The sequence below is a fragment of the Bos indicus genome, chromosome 25 (genome assembly GCF_029378745.1).
Source record: "Bos indicus isolate NIAB-ARS_2022 breed Sahiwal x Tharparkar chromosome 25, NIAB-ARS_B.indTharparkar_mat_pri_1.0, whole genome shotgun sequence".
NCBI classification, from domain to species: domain Eukaryota; kingdom Metazoa; phylum Chordata; class Mammalia; order Artiodactyla; family Bovidae; genus Bos; species Bos indicus.
The window spans coordinates 41,635,391-41,660,521 of NC_091784.1; the positions used below are offsets into that span (position 1 = coordinate 41,635,391).

A 25,131-nucleotide genomic window follows, 5' to 3' on the forward strand; every position below is an offset into this window, starting at 1 on the left:
GTATTTATGTTGCTGCTAAGCTGTTAAGTCGCTTCAGTCGTGTCGGACTCTGTGAGACCCCATAGACAGCAGCCCACTAGGCTCCTCTGTCCCTGGGATTCTCCAGGCAAGAACACTGGAGTGGGTTGCCATTTCCTTCTCCAATGCATGAAAGTGAAAAGTGAAAGGGAAGTCGCTCAGTCGTGCCCGACCCTCAGCGACCCCATGGACTGCAGCCTACCAGGCTCCTCCGTCCATGGGATTTTCCAGGCAAGAGTACTGGAGTGGGGTGCCATTGCCTGCACTACAATCAGAGCATGTAATCTATATGACACCAAGTCTTTAAAACGTGCTGAAACTTATTTTATGGTCTACTATGTGATCAGTTTTTTAAAATGTTTCTTGAATTTGAACATAATATTCTCTAATTATTGGATAGATGGATAGATAGATATAGAAAGAAACTTATATATAGATCTATAGATATAGATCAGAGAAGGCAATGGCACCCCACTCCGGTACTCTTGCCTGGCAAATCCCATGGACAGAGGAGCCTGGTGGGCTGCAGTCCATGGGGTCGCTAGGAGTCTGACACGACTGAACGACTTCACTTTCATTTTCATGCATTGGAGAAGGAAATGGCAACCCACTCCAGTGTTCTTGCCTGTGATCTCTCCAAGGGCTCTTTCTCCAGGGGATCTTCCCAACCCAGGGATTGAATTCGAGTTTGCCTGGAGAATCCCAGGGACGGGGGAGCCTGCTAGGCTGCGGTCTATGGGGTTGCACAGAGTCAGACACGACTGAAGCGACTTAGCAGCAGCAGCATAGATATAGATATGCATGCGCGCGTGCTAAGTCACTTCAGTCGCGTCCAACTCTTTGCGACCTCATGGACTGTAGCCCACCAGGTTTCTCTGTCCATGGGATTTTCCAGGCAAGAATACTGGAGTGGGTTGCCTTGCCCTCCTCCAGGGGATCTTCTCTCCCAGGGATTGAACCTGCTTCTCTTATGTCTCCTGCATTGGCAGGTGGGTCTTTACCGCAGTGCCACCTGGGAAGCCCATATGGAGATATACGTACATATAATTGTTTTAGGTCAGACTTGTTCCTTGTTGCTTCAGTGATCTAATGTGTATAACAAGCCACTTCACAACTTAGAGGATTAACGCATTTTATTTGGTTGTGATTTTGCAGCCTTGTCCTTCTGTGGCTGGGTTCGGCTGTATACTACTGAGGGCTTGGCTCAGTTGGGGTGGCAGGGGCTCTTTCCAAGTCACATGGCCTTTATCTTTTACTGTGGCCTCTGCAGCCACCGGAAAAGCAGCTGGGCTTCTAAACTGGCAGCCCAGGACTCCAAAAACACAAAGACAGAAGGCTTTCTTAAGGCTTAAACCTGGAACTGGCGGGATATCACCTCTGCCAAACGAGATTCAAGCGGAAGAAGAACCAAGAGAAGTAGTTCATTTAGGTGCTATTAATGTGGTAGACTGGGCTTCCCTGGTGGCTCAGACAGCAAAGGACCTGCCTACAATGCAGGAAACTCGAATTCGATCCCTGGGTTGGGAAGATCCCCTGGAGAAAGGAATGGCAACCCACTCTGGTATTCTTGCCTGGAAAATCCCATGGACAGAGGAGCCTGGCGGGCTAGTCCGTGGGTCACAAAGAGCTGGATGCGACTGAGTGACTAACACACACACACACACACACACAATACAATGGATTACCACAACTGTATTCTTCAACTGCATCAACCATTAATTACTAAAAGAGGCCTATCTAACCCACACCTGAATCTCAGCAATCATGGTGGATTCCTCAGTTTCTCCTTGAGATTTGGTCGATTTCTTCCCTTACATATTTGAGGCTATGCATTTCTTTAAAATAATTTTATTTATGTATGCATTTCTTGGGGCTGTGCTGAATCTTTGTTCCAACGAGCAGGGGCCACTCTCTAGCTGCAGCCCGTGGGCCTCTCATTGCAGGCTTCTCTTGCTGGGGACCTCTGGCCTGAGGGTGCTCGGGCTTCAGTAGCTGGCGCTCCCGGGCTCTAGAGCGCAGGCTCAGCAGCTGTCTCATACGGGCTTAGCTGCCCCGAGGTGTGTAGGATCCTCCTGGACCAGGGATAGAACCTGTGTCTCCTGCGTCTCCTGGAAGGTGGATTCTTTATGACTGAGCCACCAGGGAAGCCCCACCGTTCCTTTTCGTATCCCAGTCCTTCTTTTGGGGGTCATTTTTGCTTCTTCCTGAAGGACATCAGATCACCTGGGCTGCCATAATAAAGTGCCACAGACAAGGGGGCTTGACAACAGAAATGAATTTCCTCAAAATTCTGACAGCCAAAAGTCTGAAATCAAGGTGTCTGCAGAGCTGGTTTCTTCTGCGGCCTGTCTCCCTGGCTTGTAAATGGCCATCTGCTTCCTGTGTCTTCCTGTGGTCTGCCTCTGTAAGTTTCCTCGTCTTATAATGACCTCAGCCATGTTGGATCAAGGCCCATCCTAAGGACATCATTGTAACGTAATCACTCTTTAAGGCCCCATCTCCAAGTACAGCCAGCTTCTGAGGCCCTGGGGGTCAGAATCTCAACATGTGTATTTCAGGGAGGAGATACAGTTCAGCCCATAACATACATTTGTAGTATAAAATAATCTTCTACTTTTATTTGTTTGAAATGCCCTTATTGTCTCCACTTTCTCAAAAGGTATTTTTACTGGCTTTGCAATTCTAGGTTAATGGTTATTTTTCCCCCTCAATGTTTTTAAGGTATTATTTCCCCTGGGACTTGCACTTTGGTCCTGAGGTATCAGCTCTTCATTTATGTTGTTTCTGTGAAGATTCCAAGAGATAGTCCATGCACAGTGCTTAGAACAGTGCCTGGCCCCTGGTAGCTAGTATATAAACAGCAGCTATTGGAAATTCCCTGGCAGTCCAGTGGATGGGACTCCGCACTTTCATTGCTGAGGGCCCAGGCTCAATCCTTACTCCGGGAACTAAGATCCTGCAAGTCACGTGGTGCAGTCCAAAAAAAAAACTGGCTATTATAACTTTCTCTCTGGAAGCCTTCAAGATCTTCTCTTTGTCTCTGATGTCCTTGAATTGAACTCATGGTGGTGTATCTTGGTCTGGATTTCGTTTTATCAAGCTAAGCATTTCATGGCATGTGTCAATTTAAAATTCTCAGCCATTATCACTTTAAATATTGCCTCTTCCTCACTCTCTCTATCCCCGTCCGGGACTCTAGTAGGTACACGTTCAATATTCTTCCTTTGTCTTTCCTGTTTCTCTCGTATCCTGTATGTCTTTGTCTGTGTTGGATTCAAGGTAATTTTTTCAGATTTATATTCCAGTTTATTCTCTTCATCTATTTCTTAATCTGCAACATATCTATTAAGTACCTATTTAAGTCATTATATTTTTAATTTTTAGATGTTTTATTTGGTTCTTTTTCACACCCACCCGAACATTTTTAATGCTCTCTTATTGTTGCTGTTGTTGTTCAGTCACTAAGTCGTGTCCAATTCTTTGTGACTCCTTGGGCTGCAGCACACCAGGCTCACCTATCCTTCCCTGTCTCCCAGAGTTTTGTAAGATTCATGTCCATTGACTTGGTGATGCTATCTAACCATCTCATCTCATCAAATCTTCAACTGACTGTGTGCGTGCTGAGTTGCTTCAGTTGTGTTCGACTCTTTGGGACCCTATGGACTATAGCCCACCAGGTTCCTCTGTCCATAGGATTCTTCAGGTGAGAATATGGAGTGGGTTGCCATTTTCTTCTCCAGGGGATCTTCCCAACCCAGGGTTGGAGGGCAGGTTCTTTAATGCTAGTGCTACCTGGGAAGTCCACCCCAACTGGGTACCATAAGCTAAAGACAACCAACCACGAACAGCTAACTAGACTTTAAGCTGTAGCCAATCAAACAATTTCTTTGCTTCCCACTTTCTATGTTTCCCCTGGCTCCCTTCTGCAGAGTGCCCCGCACTGGGTTGACACGGCCCTATTAGAATCGGCTTTTGCTCAGATCCTCTCAATTTTTTTTTTTTTAAATATGCCTTCATTTATCTTTTAATAGATCATGGCTCTCAAAGCCCACCAATCACCTGGAGATCAAGAGATACCTGAGCTCCTTCCTGGAGGTTTGACTCAAAATAGCTCTGGGACTGGTAAGAGTAATAAGATCAGCTAACACTTAGCAAGAACTTGCTTGGGTCCAGGCACGGTGCTAAGTGCTTTACAAGTTCAAGTTCTCAGCTTACATCTTCACAATCACCGGAGATAGTTGCTATTTAAGGGCTCTATTTTATAGAGGAAGAAATTAAAGCTAAAAATGGAGGGAGGAGGGGGGGAAGCTGCCTAAAAGATTATGTAACTAGTAATGGGTCGACAGGAGATTCCATCTCAGACCCAGCAATTCCAGACCCCATCACTGTGCTACATGGCTTTTTCTGGGGGGCGGGGGGGTCCTGGTGATTTTGATGATCAGCTAAAAAGTCGCCCCGAGGCCCACGACACTCTTTAAAAGATGCTATCTGTTTGCAAAGTTTGGCCCATCCCCCCCCCCCCCCCCCCCAGTGTTTCTGGAAAGCACAGCTTTCTCTCTAAACCTAAGACGAGCAGCTGGACCTCTTATCTACATTCCCCAACGTTCATGCAACGCCGAGTGCGCTTCGCGAGCGTTTGGGTCTCACAGGTTGACCCAGTCTGGGAACCCAAGACACACTCCCTCTGTACACCTGGCACTTCTGGTCCCGCCCAGTTTCGCGACATCGCCAATCCCAAGCCCGTTCTTCGTGATTGACGTGGCCCCAGAGCAGTTCTAATTCGCCATGGCGGGCCGCCGCTCCGCCCCCTCGACGACCCCGCCTCCCTTTCATTCTGAAAGAAAGAACCTCGGTCCCGGGAGCCCAATGAGAAGCGCCCCCACCCCAAAGGTCCCGCCTCTTTGGGCGCCGGCCCCGCCCCCAGGGCCGGGGAGATGCCCGCCTCTCAGAGCACCGCGGCCCAATCGGAAGGCGTCACCGTCCGGACGGACGGCAGCCGGCCCAATCCCCGGGCCTCGGGCCGCGTCGTCCCGCCCCCGCGCCGGGCTGAGCGGCGGGCGAGAGCGGGCCTCGGGGCGGCGGCGGCGGCGGACGCGGCCTGAGGGAGCGGCCGGCTGCCGCCTCGCCCGCCGCGGGGTCCATGGCCTGAGCGGCCATGTCCGGCGTGGTGCGGACCCTCAGCCGCTGCCTGCTGCCGGCCGAGGCCGGCGGGGCCCGCGAGCGCAGGGCGGGCGGCGGCGGGGCCCGCGACGCGGAGCGCGAGGCGCGGCGGCGCAGCCGGGACATCGACGCGGGGCTGGCCCGCGAGCGGCGCGCCGTGCGGCGCCTCGTCAAGATCCTGCTGCTGGGCGCGGGCGAGAGCGGCAAGTCCACCTTCCTCAAGCAGATGCGCATCATCCACGGCCGCGAGTTCGACCAGAAGGCGCTGCTCGAGTTCCGCGACACCATCTTCGACAACATCCTCAAGGTGCGCGCTCCCCGCCCGCACACCTGCGCCCAGGTGCGCGCCGGCGCGGCCCCCGGGCCTCGGCGCCCCGGCGGGGACCCCGGCCCCGGCCGCCCTCGGCCCCCGGCTTCTGGGGCGCCGGCCGAGGATGCGCGCCGCGTCTCCCCGACGGCCCAGGGGCCTTCGCCTCTGCTCTCCTGGGGTGGGGGGTTCGGGGGCTCTTGAAGGGGAAAGCCGGACTCCTTGTGGGGCGTCGGAGGGGCGAGGGCTTCAGAAGCTGGGAGGGCCTTTCCTGGGCTCGGGGTGCCATCCTTGCCCCGCCTTCCCAGTTAAGTTCAGAAGAGCACTGTAGACGGGGCAGGAAACCGGCCGCAAGTCTCTCCTTTTAGACTGTTTACTAGGAAAATTTCCAACATATACAGCGTAGAGAAAAATAGTAGGGACAGTGGGTCCCCGGGCCCCCTCCTCAGAGCTTCAGCAATGTCGATGGAGTCAGTGCCCCTCCCGGTTTCACCTGTACCCCTCCCTGTTCCCCCACCCCGGTGATTTTGAAGCAAATCCCAGACGTTGTATAGATTCATTAGAAAAGGTTTATTGACAGAGCTCAAAGACAACCATCCGGTGGTTGGTTTGCTCTTTTTTTTTTAATGGTGTTTTATCAAACTAAAAAGTAAAAACTCCTTAATATGGTCAGATAGCCAGCCTGTGTGCAGATATCCTACGTTACCACAGAACCGTCGTGTTTGTGTGAGGGTGTAAGTTAAGTCCTTGCCTTACAGTTATTAAGCTGTCTCTCAGGTGGAGTTCCGTCTCCAGGTGCTTCTGTCCCTTGCTGCATTTTTATGGATTGCTGTCTGTTTGGAGGGGGGGGGGGAGTGTACAGTTGACCGAGTTTCCCCTCTATTTGTGTTCTGTGTGAGCTTGTGCTGAAGGGCCCCGAAGGGATTCTGGAGAAAACTGATGACAAGGGAAAATAGTCTCCCCTGTACCTAGACTAAGGTCATTTCCTTTTTTTCCCCCCTCATAGTGTCTTATTCTACCCTCTTTTTGCCCCTTCACCTACCCGTTCCCCGGCCCATTTTGGGAGAACCAAATCACAGGTATGAGGAGAGTTGTCTGAAAACAGAGGTAGAGGGAGACTTGTCCCAGAATCCTCCCTGGAGACGCTGGGCTCTAAATTTAGCAGAGAACTGTAGAAACCCATTGGCACACATCTTTCACTTCACCCACGAGGACGCCCCAGGCCTTGAGGATGAGGGGCTCCAAGCCGAGCCCTGGAAGCCGGGGCTCCCCGCCTCCAGGCCCGCACCAGTGGTCTCGCATCAATGTTCCCACGTGATGGATTTGTTAGTAAAACGTCTCTTGTGGATAGAAATAGCTCTTTTAGGGTCCTGCCGGGAAGAGAGTCATTTGAATGATAAAACATGCCTCTCCTTTTCACCTCTTTCAAAAGCCTCTCTGTGAGTCAGAGCTCTGGCCCAATACTTCATAAACTTTAAAGGCTAGGTGCCCAGTATGATTCAGGGGATTAACTGTGTTTAAAATTCTCCTCATCTTCTGGGGTAAAGTGCACTTGATTGTCTTTGTCACAGAGCTCGATTTTACTTCTGTGGCTTTTCAGACCTCTGAACCAAGTAGGTTATAAGATTTGGCTGATGGACTCCCAGTTTCTCGCGACTCGGGAGGCAGAGAAACTGCTTAGAAACATAGAATCTTAAAATCTAAATCAGTGTATTAAGTGTCTTTTAGAAAACTCAGTTTTAGCTTTTCCCAGTACATATAAACACTAACTTTTACAAACTTCCTTATCAACAAGAAACAGAATTTGTTAAGCAGCATCCTGTTTTCCTTGTCAGTTTTTTTTTTTCTTTTCTAATTGTAGTTCCATATTAAACTCACTTCATTTGTTTTGACCATTTCAGTAAGTAGTTAGCAATTCGTCTTTCACTCTAAAACCAGTAATTACCACTACTCCCCCCCCCCCCATTTTTATTTGGAAAGATCACTTTGCGAAGGGACTTTTTAAATAAATTGCTTTGTAGAGGCTCTAGTAGCAGATATTTGAATGATAACTCTTCAGAATAATATTTGTGTCTACAAATAGCGTTCATGTTAACAGGCTGTTTTTAAAGCACTAGCTATGTGCTGCGGAGAAGGCAATGGCACCCCACTCCAGTCTTCGTGCCTGGAAAATCCCATGGACGGAGGAGCCTGGTAGGCTGCAGTCCATGGGGTCGCTAAGAGTCAGGCACGACTGAGCGACTTCCCTTTCACTTTTCACTTTCATGCATTGGAGAAGGAAATGGTAACCCACTCCAGTGTTCTTGCCTGGAGAATCCCAGGGGCAGAGGAGCCTAGTGGGCTGCTGTCTATGGGGTCTCACAGAGTCGGACACGACTGAAGCGACTCAGCAGCAGCAGCTATGTGCTGGGTCTTCTCATATATGTCTTTTAATTTTCATAATGCTTCAATGGCACTGTCCATTTAGCCAGTGGGGAAATTGAAAGCAGAGTTTGAAATCTACATGAAGTTAGGTACCTCATTAACAGGTGGCAGAGCTGGGAACTGAACCCTGTCTTTTTTAAATTAAACTTTTAATACTGAGATAATTGCAGCGTCCTGTCAAGAATAGCCCCTGCATACCCACTAACCAGCTCCCCCAAATGGTGAGATTTTGCAGAACCAGTACAGTAATAGCACAGCCGAGAAACCGATGTTGAGAAAGTGAAGATGCAGAACGTGCCCATCACAGTAAGTCTTCCTCCTGTTGTCTGTTCTAGTCACTGCAGCCCTTCACCCTCTCCCTGACCTGGCAACAACTGGTCTTTTCTCCAATTCTGTGATTTTGCTATTTCAAGAATATGATATAAATGGAATCTTGCAAGACGTGACCTTTTGGAATCATCTTTTATCACTCAGCGTAATCCCCTCGAGTTGGTGTGTGTCCACGATTTATAGTCCCTGCCCTTTGATTGCGTTGAGTAAAGAACCTGCCTGCCAGTGCAGGAGACACAGGAGATACCGGTTCAATCCCTGGGTCAGAAAGTTCCCCCGGAGAAGGAAATGGCAGCCCAATCTAGTCTTCTTGCCTGGGAAATCCCATGGGCAGAGGGGCCTGGCGGGCTGCAGTTCACGGAGTCAGACACGACTGAGCGCGCCCGCACCCATGGGGAGGGTTTGCCCGGTTCCCCGTTTGACCGTCTGCCTTTGGAGGGCATCTGGGTTGTTTCCGGTTTCTGCCTATTGTGAATAAATCTTCTATGAACATTGTGTCCGTGTTTTTTGTGAGCATAAATTTTCGTGTATCTGGGATAAATGCCCGAGCGCAGCTGCTCAGCCGTGTGGTAAGTGCGTGTTTAGTTTTATAAGAAACTGCCAGACTGTTTCTGCAACGGCAGGCTTGCTTTGGGCCCGGCTTTTCTGCGTCCTGGCAGCGTTTGGTGGTGTTGCTCCTCGTTTCAGCCGTTGCGATGGGTGTGTAAGTGCTGTATCACTGCCGTGTCATTTGCGTTTCCCTGATGCCTAATGATGTTGAGCATCTCTCCCGTGCTCGTTTGGCCTCTGTATGTTCTCTCTGGTGAAACGTCTCTTCATGCTTTTTGTCGTCGTTGTTTAGCCGCTCGGTTGTGTCCAGCTCTTTTGTGACCGGATGGACTGTAGCCTGCCAGGTTCCTCTGTCCATGGGACTTCCCAGGCAGGAATACTGAAATGGGTTGCCATTTCCTCCTCCCGGGGTCTTTCCAACCCAGCGATCGAACCTGCATTTCTGGCACTGGTGGGCAGATTCTTTACTGCTGAGCCTCTGTGTTGTAATTAGGTTCCTTGTCTTTATGGTTGAGATTTGAGAGTTCTTTATGTATTCTGGATACTACTCCTTTGTGAAATATGCGGTTTGTAAAAAGTTTCTCCCAGTCCGTAGCTTGTCTTTTCATCCTTTTTAACAAAGTCTTTCACAGAGTAAAAGGGATCCCCTGGTGGCTCAGTCAGTAAAGAGTCTGTCTGCAATGCAGGAGACTTGGGTTCAGTCCCTGGGTTGGGAAGATCCCCTGGAGGAGAAAATGGCAACCCACTCCAGTAGTCTTGTCTGGAGAGTTCCATGGACAGAGGAGCCTGGTGGGCTACAGTCCATGGGGTCTCCAAAAAGTCGGACATGACTGACTGACTAACACTTCCACTTCTCAAAGAGTTGAAGATTTTAATTTTGATGAGGTCCAGCTTATCAGTTTTTCCTGTTTATGGATCATGCTTTTGGTGTCATCTAAGAACTCTTTGCCTAATAATCCTAGGTCCCAAAGATTTTCTCCTTTTTTTTTTTTTTAAATTTTGTAGTTGTACATTTTACTTTTAAGTCCCTGATCCATTTTGTGCTAATTTTTGTATAAGGTTGAGGTTTAGATTGAGGTTTTTTTGCTCTCTGTTCTTTTCTCTGTGGATGTCCAGTTGTTCTGGGATTGTCTGTTGAAAAGACTGTCTGTCCCTCCTCCACTGAGCTGCTTTTGCTCCCCTTTGAACAGTCAAGTGGGCATCTTGTGTGGGTCTGTTTCTGGGTTTTCCATTCTGTTCCATTGGTCTGTGTGGTGCCTCTTCTCCCAGGGTCATTCCATGCTGATGGCAGTAGCTGTATAGAAGTAATAGCAAAGCGATTTCTCCCACCTCATTGTTTCAAGATTGTTTGAGCTATTCTAGGATCTGTACCTTTCCTATAATTTTAGAGTAAGCTTTCCTATGTCTGTTACAAAAAAAAACCTTGCTGTGATTTTGATCGTATTTGCATTAAACCATGTATCAGTTCGGGGAGAATTAACATGTCTCCTATATTGAGTTTTCCAATTAATGAACATGTTATGTCCTCATTTATTTACGTTGTCTTTGATTGTTTTCATCAGTGTTTTTCACTTATCGACAGACACGTCCTGTACATGTTTTGTTACCTTTATACGTAAGCATTTCATTTTCTTTAGAGCCGTTGTAGTGATACTGTGCTTGTATTTTCAGTTTCCACATGCTCATCATTAGTATATAGAGTAGGATTGATTCTGTGTCTCAATTGTGTGTCCCGTGACCTTGCTAAATACACTTAGTGGTTCTAAGAGCTTTTCTATAGATTATTTGGGATTTTCCATGTACAGAAACGCTGGGCTGGAAGAAGCACAAGCTGGAATCAAGATTGCTGGGAGAAATATCAATAACCTCAGATATGCAGATGACACCACCCTTATGACAGAAAGTGAAAAGGAACTAAAAAGCCTCTTGATGAAAGTGAAAGAGGAGAGTGAAAAGTTGGCTTAAAGCTCAACATTCAGAAAACGAAGATCATGGCATCCGGTCCCATCACTTCATGGGCAATAGATGGGGAAACAGTGGAAACAGTGTCAGACTTTATTTTTCTGGGCTCCAAAATCACTGCAGATGGTGATTGCAGCCATGAAATTAAAAGACACTTACTCCTTGAAAGGAAAGTTATGACCAACCTAGATAGCGTATTCAAAAGCAGAGACATTACTTTGCCAACAAAGATTCGTCTAGTCAAGTCTATGGTTTTTCCTGTGGTCATGTATGGGTGTGAGAGTTGGACTGTGAAGAAGGGTGAGCACCGAAGAATTGATGCTTTTGAACTGTGGTGTTGGAGAAGACTCTTGAGAGTCCCTTGAACTGCAAGGAGATCCAACCAGTCCGTCCTAAGGGAGATCAGTCCTGGGTGTTCCTTGGAAGGAGTGATGCTAAAGCTGAAACTCCAGTACTTTGGCCACCTCATGTGAAGAGTTGACTCATTGGAAAAGACCCTGATGCTGGGAGGGATTGGGGGCAGGAGGAGAAGGGGACGACAGAGGATGAGATGGCTAGACGGCATCACTGACTCGATGGACGTGAGTTTGAGTGAACTCTGGGAGTTGGTGATGGACAGGGAGGCCTGGTGTGCGTGATTCATGGGGTCTCAAAGAGTCGGCCACGACTGAGCGACTGAACTAAACTGCAAGTTATCTGCAAATAGGGGTACTTATGTTTTCTTTCCCTATAGGTATGCCTTTATTTCTTTTTCTTGCCTTACTGCAGTGGCTAGAACTTCAAGAGAGCTGAGGGTAGTCGTGGCTTCCGTTTCTCTCCTGGTATTGGCGATCTGTGTTCTCTCTCTGTTTTTGTCAGCCTTCTTTTTAGAGGCTTATCACTTGTACCAATTCGTTTTTCCCCCAAAGAACCAGCTTTTTGTCACTGATTTTCCTTCTGTTTCCAACTTTATTTATTTCTGCTTTTTAGTATTTTTTCTTCTACTTCCTTTGATTTTATTTTGCTCTTTTTAAAAATTTTCTAGAGGTAGAGATTTATTTGAGACTGCTTCTCTCTGCTAATGTAAACATTTTAAGTGCTGTACATGTCTCCCTCAGCACTGCATTAGCTGTATCCACGTAGTCTGATATGTGGTTTTTAAATTTTTATTCAGTTTCATGTGTATTTTTACTCTTTTTGAGATAGGTTCTTTGGCCCACAGGTTGTTGAGAAGTGTGTTACAGTTTCCAAGAGTTTGGAGATTTTCCCGTCAGCTTTCTGTCCTTGATTTCTGTGACTCCATGATGGTCAGAGAATGTACCTTGGATGGTTTCAGCTCTTGTAAATTTGTTGAGGTTTGTTTTATGACCAGGGTATGGGCTGTCTTGGTGTATGTTCTGTGGGCATGTGTCGGTGAACGACCCACGGGTACCTGGGAAAGCAGCGTCTGCTGCTGTTCGGAGTTTTCTGCGTGTGTTGGCCGCTCGGTTGGTTGATGGTGGTGTTGCGCTCTGTGTCGTTGCTGATGCTTCTTTTTAGTAGTTCCGTCCCTGCAGAGTGAGGCGTTCAAGTCGCCAGCTGGCATTGTCCATTTCTCCTTCAGTTCTGTTGGTTTTGCGTCCTGTATTTTAAGAGTCTGTCGTGTGGCGGGTGGACACTCAGGGTGACTGTGTCCTCCTGATAGACTGCTCTTCTTATGTGTAAGGTCCCTTTTGGTCTCCAGTAATTTTCTTTGCTCTGCAGTCTGCTTCAGCAGCTGTTTTAACATAGCCACTCTATTTAATGAATGCTTTCATGGTATGTGTTTGCCATCCTTTGGCTTGTGTTGCTTGATCATGACTGACTCTTTGTGGCCCTGTGGACTGTAGCCCACCAGGCTCCCCTGTCCATGGGATTCTCCAGGCAAGAATACTGGAGTGGGTTGCCATTTCCTGCTCCAGGGGATCTTCCCCACCCAGGGATCGAAACCTCATCTCTTGCATCTCCTGCATTGGCAGGTGGATTCTTTACCAGCTGAGCCACAAGGGAAGCCCTTGTGGATTCACCACCTGGGAAGCCTTGTGGATTCACCACCTGGGAAGCCCTTCCATCCTTTTAGTGAAAGTGAAGGTCATTCAGTCATGTCTGACTCTTTGCAACTCCGTGGACTATTGAATCCGTGGAATTCTCCAGGCCAGAATTACTGGAGTGGCTAGCCTTTCCCTTCTCCAGGGGATCTTCCCAACCCAGGGATCGAACCCAGGTCTCCCGCATCGCAGGTGGATTCTTTTACCAGCTGAGCCACAAGGGAAGCCCAAGAATACTGAAGTGGGTAGCCTATCCCTTCTCCAGGGGATCATCCCGACCCAGGAATTGAACCAGGGTCTCCTGCACTGCAGGTGGATTCTTTACCAGCTGAGCTATCAGGGGAGCCCCTACCCTTTTATATTTTGGGTTTTGTTTCTGCTGTTTCTTGCCTTCCTGTGAGTTATTTAAATATGTTTCAGGTTTCCATCTTGATTGGTTTTTGAGTGGGTCAGTTTTGTACCGGTATCACTTTCTTGGTGTTTGCTCTGAGTTTACAGTAGGCATATGTAGCTTACCCTAATCTACTGGACACTGTTCTACAGCTGTAAGTGAAGTGTGGGAACTTCATTCCTGTTTAGATCCCTCTGCCCTCCCACTTGTAGGATATCAGTGTTCTTACGTGTTTCTTGTACTTTGGGCACCTCATCAGATGGTTTTACTCCAGTCATCAAGTATGATTTAAGAAACTCGCGAGAAGTAGAGTGGTTACGTTTGCACTTGTTTTTACCTGTTCTGTGTTCTTTGCTTGCTGAAGTCTCCTAAGCCTTCTCCTGTTACCCTCTCCTTTCTGTTTGGAGAAATTTCCTTTAGCCATGTAAATGTGGATTTGCCTGCAACAAAGTCTCTCAGCTTTCTTTGTCCAAGAATGTCTTTATTTCACCTTTAATCTTGAAGAATGTCTTTGCTAGCAATGGATTCACAGCTGACACTTACTTTCTCTTAGTACTTGAAAAATGTGCCACATTCTTCTGGCTTCCATGGTTTCAGACGAGAAGTCAAGCCTTTCGGGTTACTGTTCCCCTGTCAGTACACGCCTCACGACTCTCCAGACGATTTTAAGATTTTCTCTTTGTCTCTGGTTTCCAGAAGTTTAACTATGATTTGTCTGGACATAGGTTTCTTTCAGCTTATTGTATTTAGGGTATGCTCAGCTTCTTAGGGCTTCCCTGGTCGCTCAGTGGGTAAAGAATCTGCCTGCAATGCAGGAGACCCGGGTTTGATCCCTGGGCCGGGAAGATCCTCTGAGGAAGGAAATGGCACCCCACTCCAGTATTCTTGCCTGGAGAATCCCATGAACACAGGAGCCTGGCCGGCTACAGTCCATGGGATGGTGAAGAGTTGGACACAACTGAGCGACTGATGCTTCCAGCTGCTTGAATCTGTATATTTATGTCTTTTGCCAAATTGGGTTGTTTCTCATCATTATTTCTTCAAATACTTTTGTCGTCTTACTGTTTTTTCCCTTCCCTCTGGGACTGTGGGGATAGGTGTGTTAGCCCTCATGCCTGATGACCAGGTCCCTGAGGCCCTTCTGCCTTGTGGAGTGGGGTTCTGACCTCAGCTCTCCCTAGACCTGGCTGACACCAGGGAAGCAGGAGTCAGTAATGGCCATCGGCCCAGCTCCCCACGGGGCCTGGTTGGGGTGGAAGCTTAGCTCCCCACCAGCACTGCCCTGCACGGGCGGGGGTCAGAGCACCTCCTGGGTGTCTCGGCAGGGCCGGGGGTGAGGTTCCCCTTTGGCCCCACCAGCAGCTCTTCCTGGTGGCTGCCTGGAATGTTCGCCTGGTTCCCAGGAACTGGAAGGGGATGTGGAAGGTCACTTCCCTCTCAACCCCACTGAAACCCCCGAGGAGGACGTGAGCCGTTTTTCTGTTGGTTTCTGCCTGGAGTCGAGTGGGTGTCTTCTGCTGTAAGGCCACCTTCTTCCTGGCCCTTTGGCCGGGGACACTGGCTGCCCGCCTACCTCTTGGCTTTTCCAGCTTGGGGGTGCCTGCAGCCCCCTGTCCTGGGTGGGCGGGGACAGTTGGGACACCTGGGGGCTCCCTGCCGCATCCCTCCTCAAGTCTGGGGCCCCAGGCAGCCTGCCGCCTCCTTCCCCCGCTTTCCTGTGTCGCGTCTAGAGCGTTTTTTGCGTGTAGTGGCGAGGGCCCGAGGGGAGCAGAGCGCCTGTCTCGGCCGAGCTGGAGTCCGCACCCTCCTGGTCTTCCCGTGCCGGGTGCGGGGCTCTTCTTGGCGATCACAGCTGTGCCTGAATCTGATCCCTGTCCCCATGCTATGGGGCAGTGCATGATCTGAACCTACTAGTTGCTTTGACTTCTGTAAGTGCTACACGTAAGACTTCCTCATCTTTCTTGTTATTTTTATAATCTTTAAGATGCTAATCTGTCACTTCCCGAGTGGGCTGTCCTAAAAGTTCGGGTCATCAGTGTTTCGGAACCTGCGCAGGCACGCCTCTGGTGCTGGCACGCACCTCGGTGGGTGTGTGGACGCCCTAGACCAGCGTGGCTTTATCTCACCCTGCTTTCCACCCCCTCATCTGTGACTTCAGGAGCCATTTTTAATTGCTGGATTTCACGTCCAGTTAGAGGTGAATACCGTGTGTTAGCTGTGTGAAGATCCTTTGTTCCATGGGACTGGGAATTGCACAGAGTCCCATGTGTGTGCCATCTAACTGCACAGAGGTGGACCTTCCTTGTGCGTTGCACGTCGGTGGTTTTACCTTCTGAAGAACGGCGTGAGGAGGGCCTGCGGCCTTTCTTGGCACTGCTGCAGGAGGATGCGCTGCAGCCAGTGGTCTGGGCTGTGTACCCGAGGGTTTGTGCTCCACGCTGGTGGGAAGGGAATGTTTAGTGACGGGCTCTGTGCGGGCCTCACCGCGCAGGCCCTCTTGAGAGCCGGGGAGACGGTGCTCTCGTGACTGGCGTGGAGCGTGAGGGACTCGTGGGAGGCGGCCCTGCACTGAACAGGGCAGGTGAACTCCGGCTGAGGTGTTGGGAAAGCCTGCCATGGAGGTGTGATGTGAACTGGCCCCTGAGAGCCCTGGAGGATCCCAGCAGGTGGAGAGCTCACCACTGAGACTGTCCGCGTGCGCTCCGTGGGTCTGTCCGTTAAGACGGAGTTCTGGTAAGCCGAGCTGTTAAAGCACGAGTGTGGCAGCGAGAGAACCATGTAGTGCCAAGGACTACTCACGATGTCAGCCCGCTGGAAACCGAGATAGCTGAATGCTAACCCTTCTTGCTAGAGAATTCCTTTGTGTGCATACAGCTTCAAGGAGCCCCTCAGACGTGGTAGGTCCCAATCGCGGGTCGACGTACGCTCTATGGACTCCAGTTCAAGAACTTCTGTTGAGGAATGAATGCCGAGCTTGCGTCGCATTTTGGGAACCTCTTATTTTCATCATTAGAGGCTCGATGTGTTGTGTTTGCCCTTCTGTCGGGGCCGATGGGGCTCTGGAGAAGCCTCCCCTGCTGTCCTGGACTTTTAAGCTCCTCGAGACTCCGGGCCTGTAGTCTCTGCCTCTTGGCTTCAGAAGCACCGGTCGGGCTTGAAGCTGCAGTGGGTCTGCTTGAGAGCAGGAACCCAGATGTGGTTCTGGGCTCTGGAGGAACAGTTGGGTTTTTTTGCTTTGTTGGCAAGTTGCACTTAAATAAGGAAGTTCACTTTTGTATGTGGACACACATGGTTGGTCCTTTAGCGATGTCAAAAAAACAAAAACAGCAACATCATCCTCCATTGGTTAAAAAAAATCCAGCGATGCCCCTCTGGCCGTTGTCGGAGGCTTCAGAGCACATGGACAGTGGATTTTCCCTGCCTGTTTTCAGGACGCAGTGTCTGAGCTTCAGCCACCAGACACGTGCGGTTTGGGAGACAGCTGTTGCTTGTGCCAGATCTCGTTCTGTCAGCAGCTTGTCATGATTTTTTGTTGTTGTAGTTGAGAGTGGGGACGTGGATCTTATCGGTTTTAAATGGAACTGAAGATCTAAACTGAAGCCTTAGCTGGAGATCTAATTATAGGGTGATCTTCAAAGAAGCTAATGTTGTGTACTGGACGTGATGCCTCCCTCACGTTACCTGAAGGGCGGTGCCATCCCTTAAAGACAGGCTGGTTTAGTTCATGTTGTAACTACTGTAGTTTGTAGTTAAACAAAAGCAACCCAGTCCTCTTCGCATCTTGTCAAGTGTGCTGGAGAAGGGGGATGCAGAGGATGAGATGGATGACGTTACTGACGCAATGGACATGAATCTGAGCAAACTCCTGGAAAGAGTGAAGGACAAGGAAGCCTGGCGTGCCGCAGTCCATGGGGTCGAAAAGAATCGTACACGACTTACTGACTGAACAATGACCACAGAGTGCTGGACAAACAGCTGCCTGGTTTGAATGCGTCACCCTCTTAGAGGACCAGGATACGAAGAACAGTTGCTGGCATGGGACAGATGTGTCTTTTTGAGTCTATCTTTTGTGCAGTAAGATATCTGTCTCACCTGGGGACACATATTCAGGTAGGTCCAGCTACTTTGGTTTGTGGAATGGAAGACAGTTTGCATGCTGCCTTAGCATATCAGGTAGAAAAGCCGCTGCTTCTGTGTTGGCGTGGTGAACGGAATCGTTGGAACACGTGCTTTGGAGGTGCGGCATCAGAGGGCCATAAAGGAACAGTTGTCCGTCCTGAGAGTGTTCGAAGGTGGACAGAAGGGAGCAGGGGAGCAGCCCTGCCCTGTCCCTGGCGCCAAGGGCAGGGAAGTGTTCCCAGCCCCGCTTTGTTCAGGAAGTGCAGGCCTAGCAGACAGCCCCTCTCTCCACACCCAGGCATCTGCTTTACTGTCCAGTCTGAAAGCCACTGGCCACTGCCCCAGCTTTGTCAAATGGCCCCGTTAGACTCAGCACAGGATACAGGGATCAAGATCATCCCCATGGAAAAGAAATGCAAAAAAGCAAAATGGCTGTCTGGGGAGGCCTTACAAATAGCTGTGAAAAGAAGAGAAGCGAAAAGCAAAGGAGAAAAGGAAAGATATAAACATCTGAATGCAGAGTTCCAAAGAATAGCAAGAAGAGATAAGAAAGCCTTCTTCAGCGATCAATGCAAAGAAATAGAGGAAAACAACAGAATGGGAAAGACTAGGGATCTTTTCAAGAAAATCAGAGATACCAAAGGAACATTTCATGCAAAGATGGGCTCGATAAAGGACAGAAATGGTATGGACCTAACAGAAGCAGAAGATATTAAGAAGAGATGGCAAGAATACACAGAAGAACTATACAAAAAAGATCTTCACGACCCAGATAATCACGATGGTGTGATCACTCACTTAGAGCCAGACATCCTGGAATGTGAAGTCAAGTGGGCCTTAGAAAGCATCCCTACGAACAAAGCTAGTGGAGGTAATGGAATTCCAGTTGAGCTATTCCAAATCCTGAAATTTGATGCTGTGAAAGTGCTGCACTCAATATGCCAGCAAATTTGGAAGACTCAGCAGTGGCCACAGGACTGGAAAAGGTCAGTTTTCATTCCAATCCCAAAGAAAGGCAATGCCAAAGAATGCTCAAACTACCACACAATTGCACTCATCCCACACGCTAGTAAAGTAATGCTCAAAATTCTCCAAGCCAGGCTTCAGCAATATGTGAACCATGAACTTCCTGATGTTCAAGCTGGTTTTAGAAAAGGCAGAGGAACCAGAGATCAAATTGCCAACATCTGCTGGATCATGGAAAAAGCAAGAGAGTTCCAGAAAAACATCTATTTCTGCTTTATTGACTATGCCAAAGCCTTTGACTGTGTGGATCACAATAAATTTTGGAAAATTCTGAAAGAGATGGGAATACCAGACCACCTGACCTGCCTCTTGAGAAATCTGTATGCAGGTCAGGAAGCAACAGTTAGAACTGGACATGGAACAACAGACTGGTTCTAAATAGGAAAAGGAGTTCGTCAAGGCTGTATATTGTCACCCTGTTTATTTAACTTATATGCAGAGTACATCATGAGAAACACTGGAGTGGAAGAAACACAAACTGGAATCAAGATTGCCGGGAGAAATATCAATAACCTCAGATATGCAGATGACACCACCCTTATGGCAGAAAGTGAAGAGGAACTCAAAAGCCTCTTGATGAAAGTGAAAGAGGAGAGTGAAAAAGTTGGCTTAAAGCTCAACATTCAGAAAACGAAGATCATGGCATCCGGTCCCATCACTTCATGGGCAATAGATGGGGAAACAGTGGAAACAGTGTCAGACTTTATTTTTCTGGGCTCCAAAATCACTACAGATGGTGAGTGCAGCCATGAAATTAAAAGACGCTTACTCCTTGGAAGGAAAGTTATGACCAACCTAGATAGCATATTCAAAAGCAGAGACATTACTTTGCCAACAAAGGTCCGTCTAGTCAAGGCTGTGGTTTTTCCTGTGGTCATGTATGGATGTGAGAGTTGGACTGTGAAGAAGGGTGAGCACCGAAGAATTGATGCTTTTGAACTGTGGTGTTGGAGAAGACTCTTGAGAGTCCCTTGGACTGCAAGGAGATCCAACCAGTCCATTCTGAAGGAGATCAGCCCTGGGTGTTCTTTGGAAGGAATGATGCTAAAGCTGAAACTCCAGTACTTTGGCCACGTCATGTGAAGAGTTGACTCATTGGAGAAGACTCTGATGCTGGGAGGGATTGGGGGCAGGAGGAAAAGGGGACAACAGAGGATGAGATGGCTGGATGGCATCACTGACTCGATGGATGTGAGTCTCAGTGAACTCCGGGAGTTGGTGATGGACAGGGAGGCCTGGCGATTCATGGGGTCGCAAAGAGTCGGACATGACTGAGGGACTGATCTGATCTGATCTGACTCAGCAGTGAAGACTGGCCTTGATGAGTAGTCAGCACACCAGGCCAATAGTGGTCAGATAACTGGGTAACCCTGAGTGGAAGCTGTAAGCCATGGGAACACACAGACTCGAGAATTTGTGCCAATATTGTCATTACTGGAGTGTCGTGGTGATCGTGCGTGGCGTGGATTCCGCTGAGCCCTCGAGTGCTGTCTTGGGCCGTCAGTGGAGGTGCCTGCTGTGTCCGGGAAGGTGAGGTTAGAGGTGTGGGCCACGAGAAGCCTGCACCCCTCACTCCAGGCCGAGCCCTTTGTGCCACATGCCTCACGGCAAGTCCTCCGTTCATGGTGTCTCTCTACTTGGTTGTTATGTGGGGAGATGGGAAGCCCAGGGGAGGGCAGGGCAGGAGAGGGGACATCACTACTCAAGTCACCGGAAGGACCCGGAGTCCCAGCCCGGGTGGAGGAGGCCGCCGGGACCAGCCACAGGTCGTGTGATGAGATTCGTCTGCACGAGTGTGGTGGGAAGCATCCTGACGCCACTCAGGTGACTTAGACCACAGAGACGCTGTAGCGAGCCCCCACCCCGGTCACTCATGCACGCCTGTGATCAGATTGCATTCATTTCCAAGGTAAAGTTTTGTGCATCTCTGTACAGTTTTACAAGCAAAAGACTTGACATTTACCAAGAAACGGAGTGATTATTTAAAGCCTCACCTGACTGCTGGCTTCCGTTACAGGTGACAGGGGACAGCTGCTTCAGGGCTTCGTTTTTGGAATTTTTATAATGCCGATCAGCAGGATTTTTAATCTGTGTTTTCCACTGACAGTCATTCTCCATCTACGGTTGTTGGCACCCATGCGATGACCCCAGAACTGTTTATACTTTTTGTGGCCACTTAACGTGTTGCTGCTGTTGTTTCTTCTTCAAGGAAATGAAGTTCCCTAATTTTAAGCTGGGGAAAGGAAACGTTTTCCCCAGGAGTCTGATGACACGATTAGACTCATGGAGTTTGAAAGCTGTGTTAGAAGTGTGCAGTGACGTGGAGCCCCGGTTGGGGGGCTGGGGAGACTCCCGAGGTGAGCCGATGAGAACGGCGCAGTGGCAGGCTGGTCATCCAGCTCCCTATCAGTACATATCTGATGCAGCCAAAAAGTGATGGGGATGTGTTTTTAAACAAACACGCCGACGCTCCCGGGACATACTAGTTAAGGCTGACGTCTCATTAACAGCGGTCGTCTAGGGCAGCCACGTCAACAAATCCTGAGTGTGTGTTTGGGTGCTGGGTGCTGTCTCCGCCAGAGGCTTCTCCGTGTCGGGAGCATCTCTCCTGTGTTTGTGGTGCTGGCGCTGTGACCTCACCGAACTCTCAGTAGCCTTGCCGGGCTTCCTCTCTGATGGGAGGGACTTCCATTTTCCTGCCGGAGTCGTCCCCTTCTTGCTCCTCTCGTCATCCCCCGTGCCTCTGAGGAGGAGAGGACGTCGGCTCGAGCCTGCTGCCCCCGGCGGGCCGGACTCTGGGCTTTGGGCGTGGTCCCGCCTGTGTTTGTCCAGCTGTGCCAGGGAGCAGAACCTACTTGGCTGCAAATCGCAAGCCAGACTCTCCCATCTGGCTTTTATTAGTAACAGAGCCGGTGTTTTTGATCTCCACCTATCTATCTGACTCCTGTTTTGATCTCCACGCTGATTCTAGACTTGGGAGCGGAAGAGAGACAGGCTCACTGAGTGTGCGCGTGCCCGAGGTCACCCACTGGGCGGAACCTCCCTTGTCAGCGTGTCCATTTGGGTCTTTTTCTGCCAAGAGGAAATAGCAAAGTGATCATCATCTTAGGAAGAAATGTCGCTGCACCAGAAGGACACCATCACTTTCTGTTTTCTGGTAGGAGCTCGCTGGGCTCCCTGGCTTATGTGAGGTGTTAGAGTTGGACAGACCGAGGAGAAGCTGCGTTTCTAACCTCCCACACTTCACGTCAGGGAACTCGCCTCCCAGAAGATACTTCGGTGGCTCAGACAGACCACCTGGGACCCCCTTGACATCAGGGTCTATGGGGCAGCACGAAGTACAGACCCTCCTCCTGTGAGGATTAATCCACCTTCCTTGAGTGAGTTTACTAAGTCAGCAGGCACCGATACGGTGAGGAGTCCTTACCCCCGGTGAGGAGTCCTTATCCCCGCGGGAGAGCTGCCCTCAGCCCCTGTTGCATCCTAGGGGGGCGATCTGTAACCTGCAGGTGAGAGCTTCCAGAATCCTGAAAGGGTGTGAGGGCACATCCCGGTGGGGAGAAGGATGGGTGGGAGGTGGGAGGGGAGCCTGGTCAGGCCTGGGCGCCTTCCAGTCCCAGGTGACTCCAGTGGCAGCGGGAGACAGGACTGAAGGGCTTCCAGCAGAGGGTTGCCTTGATCTGCATTTTTAAAAGATCCATCTGGGGAAATACGTCAGAGCAGGGTCAGAGGACCTTCTCCCATCCCCTTGTGGGATAGCTGTATACACATAAACAGCCGTGTATGTGTTTTAAAGATGACCTTACATGTGAGTATAAAAACGTTCAGCAGCAGTCATCAGGGAAGGAGAAAGAGCACTGGTCCACATGTAGGTTGAGTTGTGTGAAGTTCTGATATTTGTCCCTTTTTGACTGACAAAAATGGCAGGTATTAATTATATGGGCCCCCCCCCCCCCCCGCAACATTTCAGAAACACTGCAGCCAGGAACAAAAAGAGACGATTCTAGGGCTCCTCCTTGCCACGTGTAGCCATAGTGACTGCTTCCTGGGAGGGTGGGTCACAGTTTTCAAACCCCTTTCACGTAATCACCTGGCGAGTTACCTGTGGCCGCCTTACAGTAAGGAGAAAGGCAGGGCTGGGGCTCCGGCTGCTGAGAAAACAGGCAGCCCACCTCCGTGACAGCGCCTCTGCCTGCCGGGTGTGGGGGCCGGGGACCAGGGCGGGGTGCTCAGGCCCACACTCTGAAGAGATGGGAGTATTCCTTACGGGGTGGTGACATTCCCAGTCTTCCTGTGCTGCGACGTCAGCAGTGGACGTGGGAACTTGGCCAGCAGAGCGGTGACTGGTACAGGAGGGCCCTACCACGTGGGACGTGGTGCAGAGCTCGGAGGGAGACAGACTCACGCTCTCGCACCGTCAAACAGTACCTTAAAAATACATCAGCAGCATGACAAAATAAGTGTTTATTTCTATGAAACACGAACTTTAAAAAAATATATATACTTTCTACAGTAAATGTTATTTTAGAGGCCGGCTTGGTAATAGTTATTTTATGAGTCCTTAGGAATATGATTTAATAGTGCGGGAGTGACGGTTTAATGCCTTTTTACATACTTTTCTGCAATTACCAGGACATTTTCATTTTGAATTGTAGATACGTTTTTGTTTTTGTTTTTTTTTTAACTTAATTTGTGGTTTGAATCTTGCTTTAGAATTTTTGTAATCTTGAATATTTTCAGAATGTGTAAATATTTGCTGAGGAGACCACAGCATCTGTAGCATTTTAAGTGGGAACTTGTTTCCTAATTCTTGGTAAATTTAGGAAAAGAGCCACCAGGTTGCCTGAGCGCTCTTTTATCTAGTACAAATTAAAACTCTTCTGACAGTAAATTGCCCTTTCCTAGTCTTTCACACGGAGAAGGCAATGGCACCCCACCCCAGAACTCTTGCCTGGAGAATCCCATGGACGGAGGAGCCTGGTAGGCTTCAATCCATGGGGTCTCGAAGAGTCGGACACGACTGAGCGACTTCACTTTCACTTTTCACTTTCATGCATTGGAGAAGGAAATGGCAACCCACTCCAGTGTTTTTGCCTGGAGAATCCCAGGGACAGAGGAGCCTGGTGGGCTGCTGTCTATGGGGTCGCACAGAGTCGGACACAACTGAAGTGACTTAGCAGCAGCAGTCTTTCACAAATTTTAAAATAATAACATTTCTAAAAATAAAGTATTGGAAATAAGGAGAATGTTGTAAATGTAGGCATTTTTGAAGGAGATTAAAAGACAGATTTTCATTTTGTTGACATATAGCGTTGATTTACAATGTGTTAATTTCTGGTGCTCAGCAAATGATTCTGTGTGTGTGTGTGTGTGTGTGTGTGTGTGTGTGTGTGTATTCCTTTCCATATTCATTTCCACTATGGTTTATCAGAGGATGCTGAATGGCCTTCCCTGTGCTACATACACAGCAGAGCCTCGGTGTTCACCCGTCCTGTGTGTGACAGTTTGCGTCTGCTCATCCCTCCCCCGCCCCGCCCCTCCCCCACCGTGGCAGCTGCATGTCTGTTCTCTGTCTCTGTGAGTCCGTCTGTCCCACAGATAAGTTCGTTTGTGTCGTATTTTACATTCTGCATATAAGGGATATCACAGGTATTAACATTGGCTTTCTCCTTCTCACTGACTTCCCTTGGTGTGACAGTCTCTAGGTCCGTCTCTATACCTGTAAATGGCACGTCATTCTTTCTCGTGGCTGAGGAATATTCCACTGTATGTACGTAACACATCTTTAAAGACTGAAATCTTGAACCTTCTAAAACAACTTCGTCCAATGTTGAAAGTTAGTGATATAATAACTATACCTAAATTATTTTCTTTTGTGTTGTTTTTACAATTACTACTCAGGCAGCCATTTCCTTGAATGTCACCTTTTTTCCCCCAAATGGTTTTGACATTGATCCTGTCATCTGTCTATATAAATGACATGAAGACGACATCATTTAGTGCTCTGTTGTAGATAACAAGATGAATCCCTAGCAGTTAGAGTGCCTGAAGTTGTCTGGGGGACTGAGGAAAAGTTCTCCTCTGCGAAGAGACATTCTAATTTCAGACTAGATTGAGCCGAGACTGCCAGCAACTAATCTAATAACTCAGCGATGTTCTGGAGATTCTAGTCAGTTAAAAGACAAAAGAAATTAGGTGTATCTACTGGAAAGGAAGGAACAAAATTAATATTATAAATAGTAGATCCAAAAGATCATCCAAAAAGTTACTAGAATTAAAAACAGTTACAGGAGTGGCTGGACACAACGTAAATGTCCGTAGGTGAACTGTGTGCATCTGTGTGTCTTCCTGTTAGAAAAATGCCCATTTCTAACGCCAGCGATAGGGATGACATACCCAGGAATAAGGAAGATGTGCTCACATACGGTCTATACAGAGAAAGTCCTAAACCATTACTGAAGAACGTAAAAATCCTGGAAAAGCTGCTGCTTTTGGTGGGGGTGGGGGGGGGGGGTAGGAATTGTTGCTGTTGTAAAAATGCCAATTTAGGAATTGAACACAACCAGTCAAATCCCTATTTATTTTTCTTGGAACTTGACAGAGCTATGCTGAGGTTTGTGTGATGAGTAAATGTGTGATGATAAGTAACACAATTCTGAGAACATGCATTGTTTGGGATAGTTATCATGAGAAGCACTGTGTTCCCAGCAGCAGCCTTGAGGGTTCCAGCTTCTCCACACCCTCACCAGCTCTTGCTGTTGCCTTTTTGTCTCTTTCATAGCCACCCTTGTTTGAATGTG

At 48.8% G+C, this 25,131-nt stretch overlaps 1 protein-coding gene across 2 annotated transcripts in view; it reads left to right on the top strand.

Moving 5' to 3' along the window:
* The first annotated feature begins 5,080 nt into the window (after nucleotides 1–5,080).
* The window catches only part of GNA12 (G protein subunit alpha 12), a 77,525-nt gene continuing 57,474 nt past the window's right edge, over nucleotides 5,081–25,131 (top strand). Inside the window, exon 1 of one of the 2 annotated variants that reach the window (XM_070780293.1) lies at nucleotides 5,081–5,485. In XM_070780293.1, the coding sequence (XP_070636394.1) occupies nucleotides 5,174–5,485 (312 nt within the window). In that variant the 5' untranslated portion in view covers nucleotides 5,081–5,173. The remainder of the gene's footprint in view (nucleotides 5,486–25,131) is intronic. The other variant, XM_019987198.2, reaches the window with a different exon arrangement.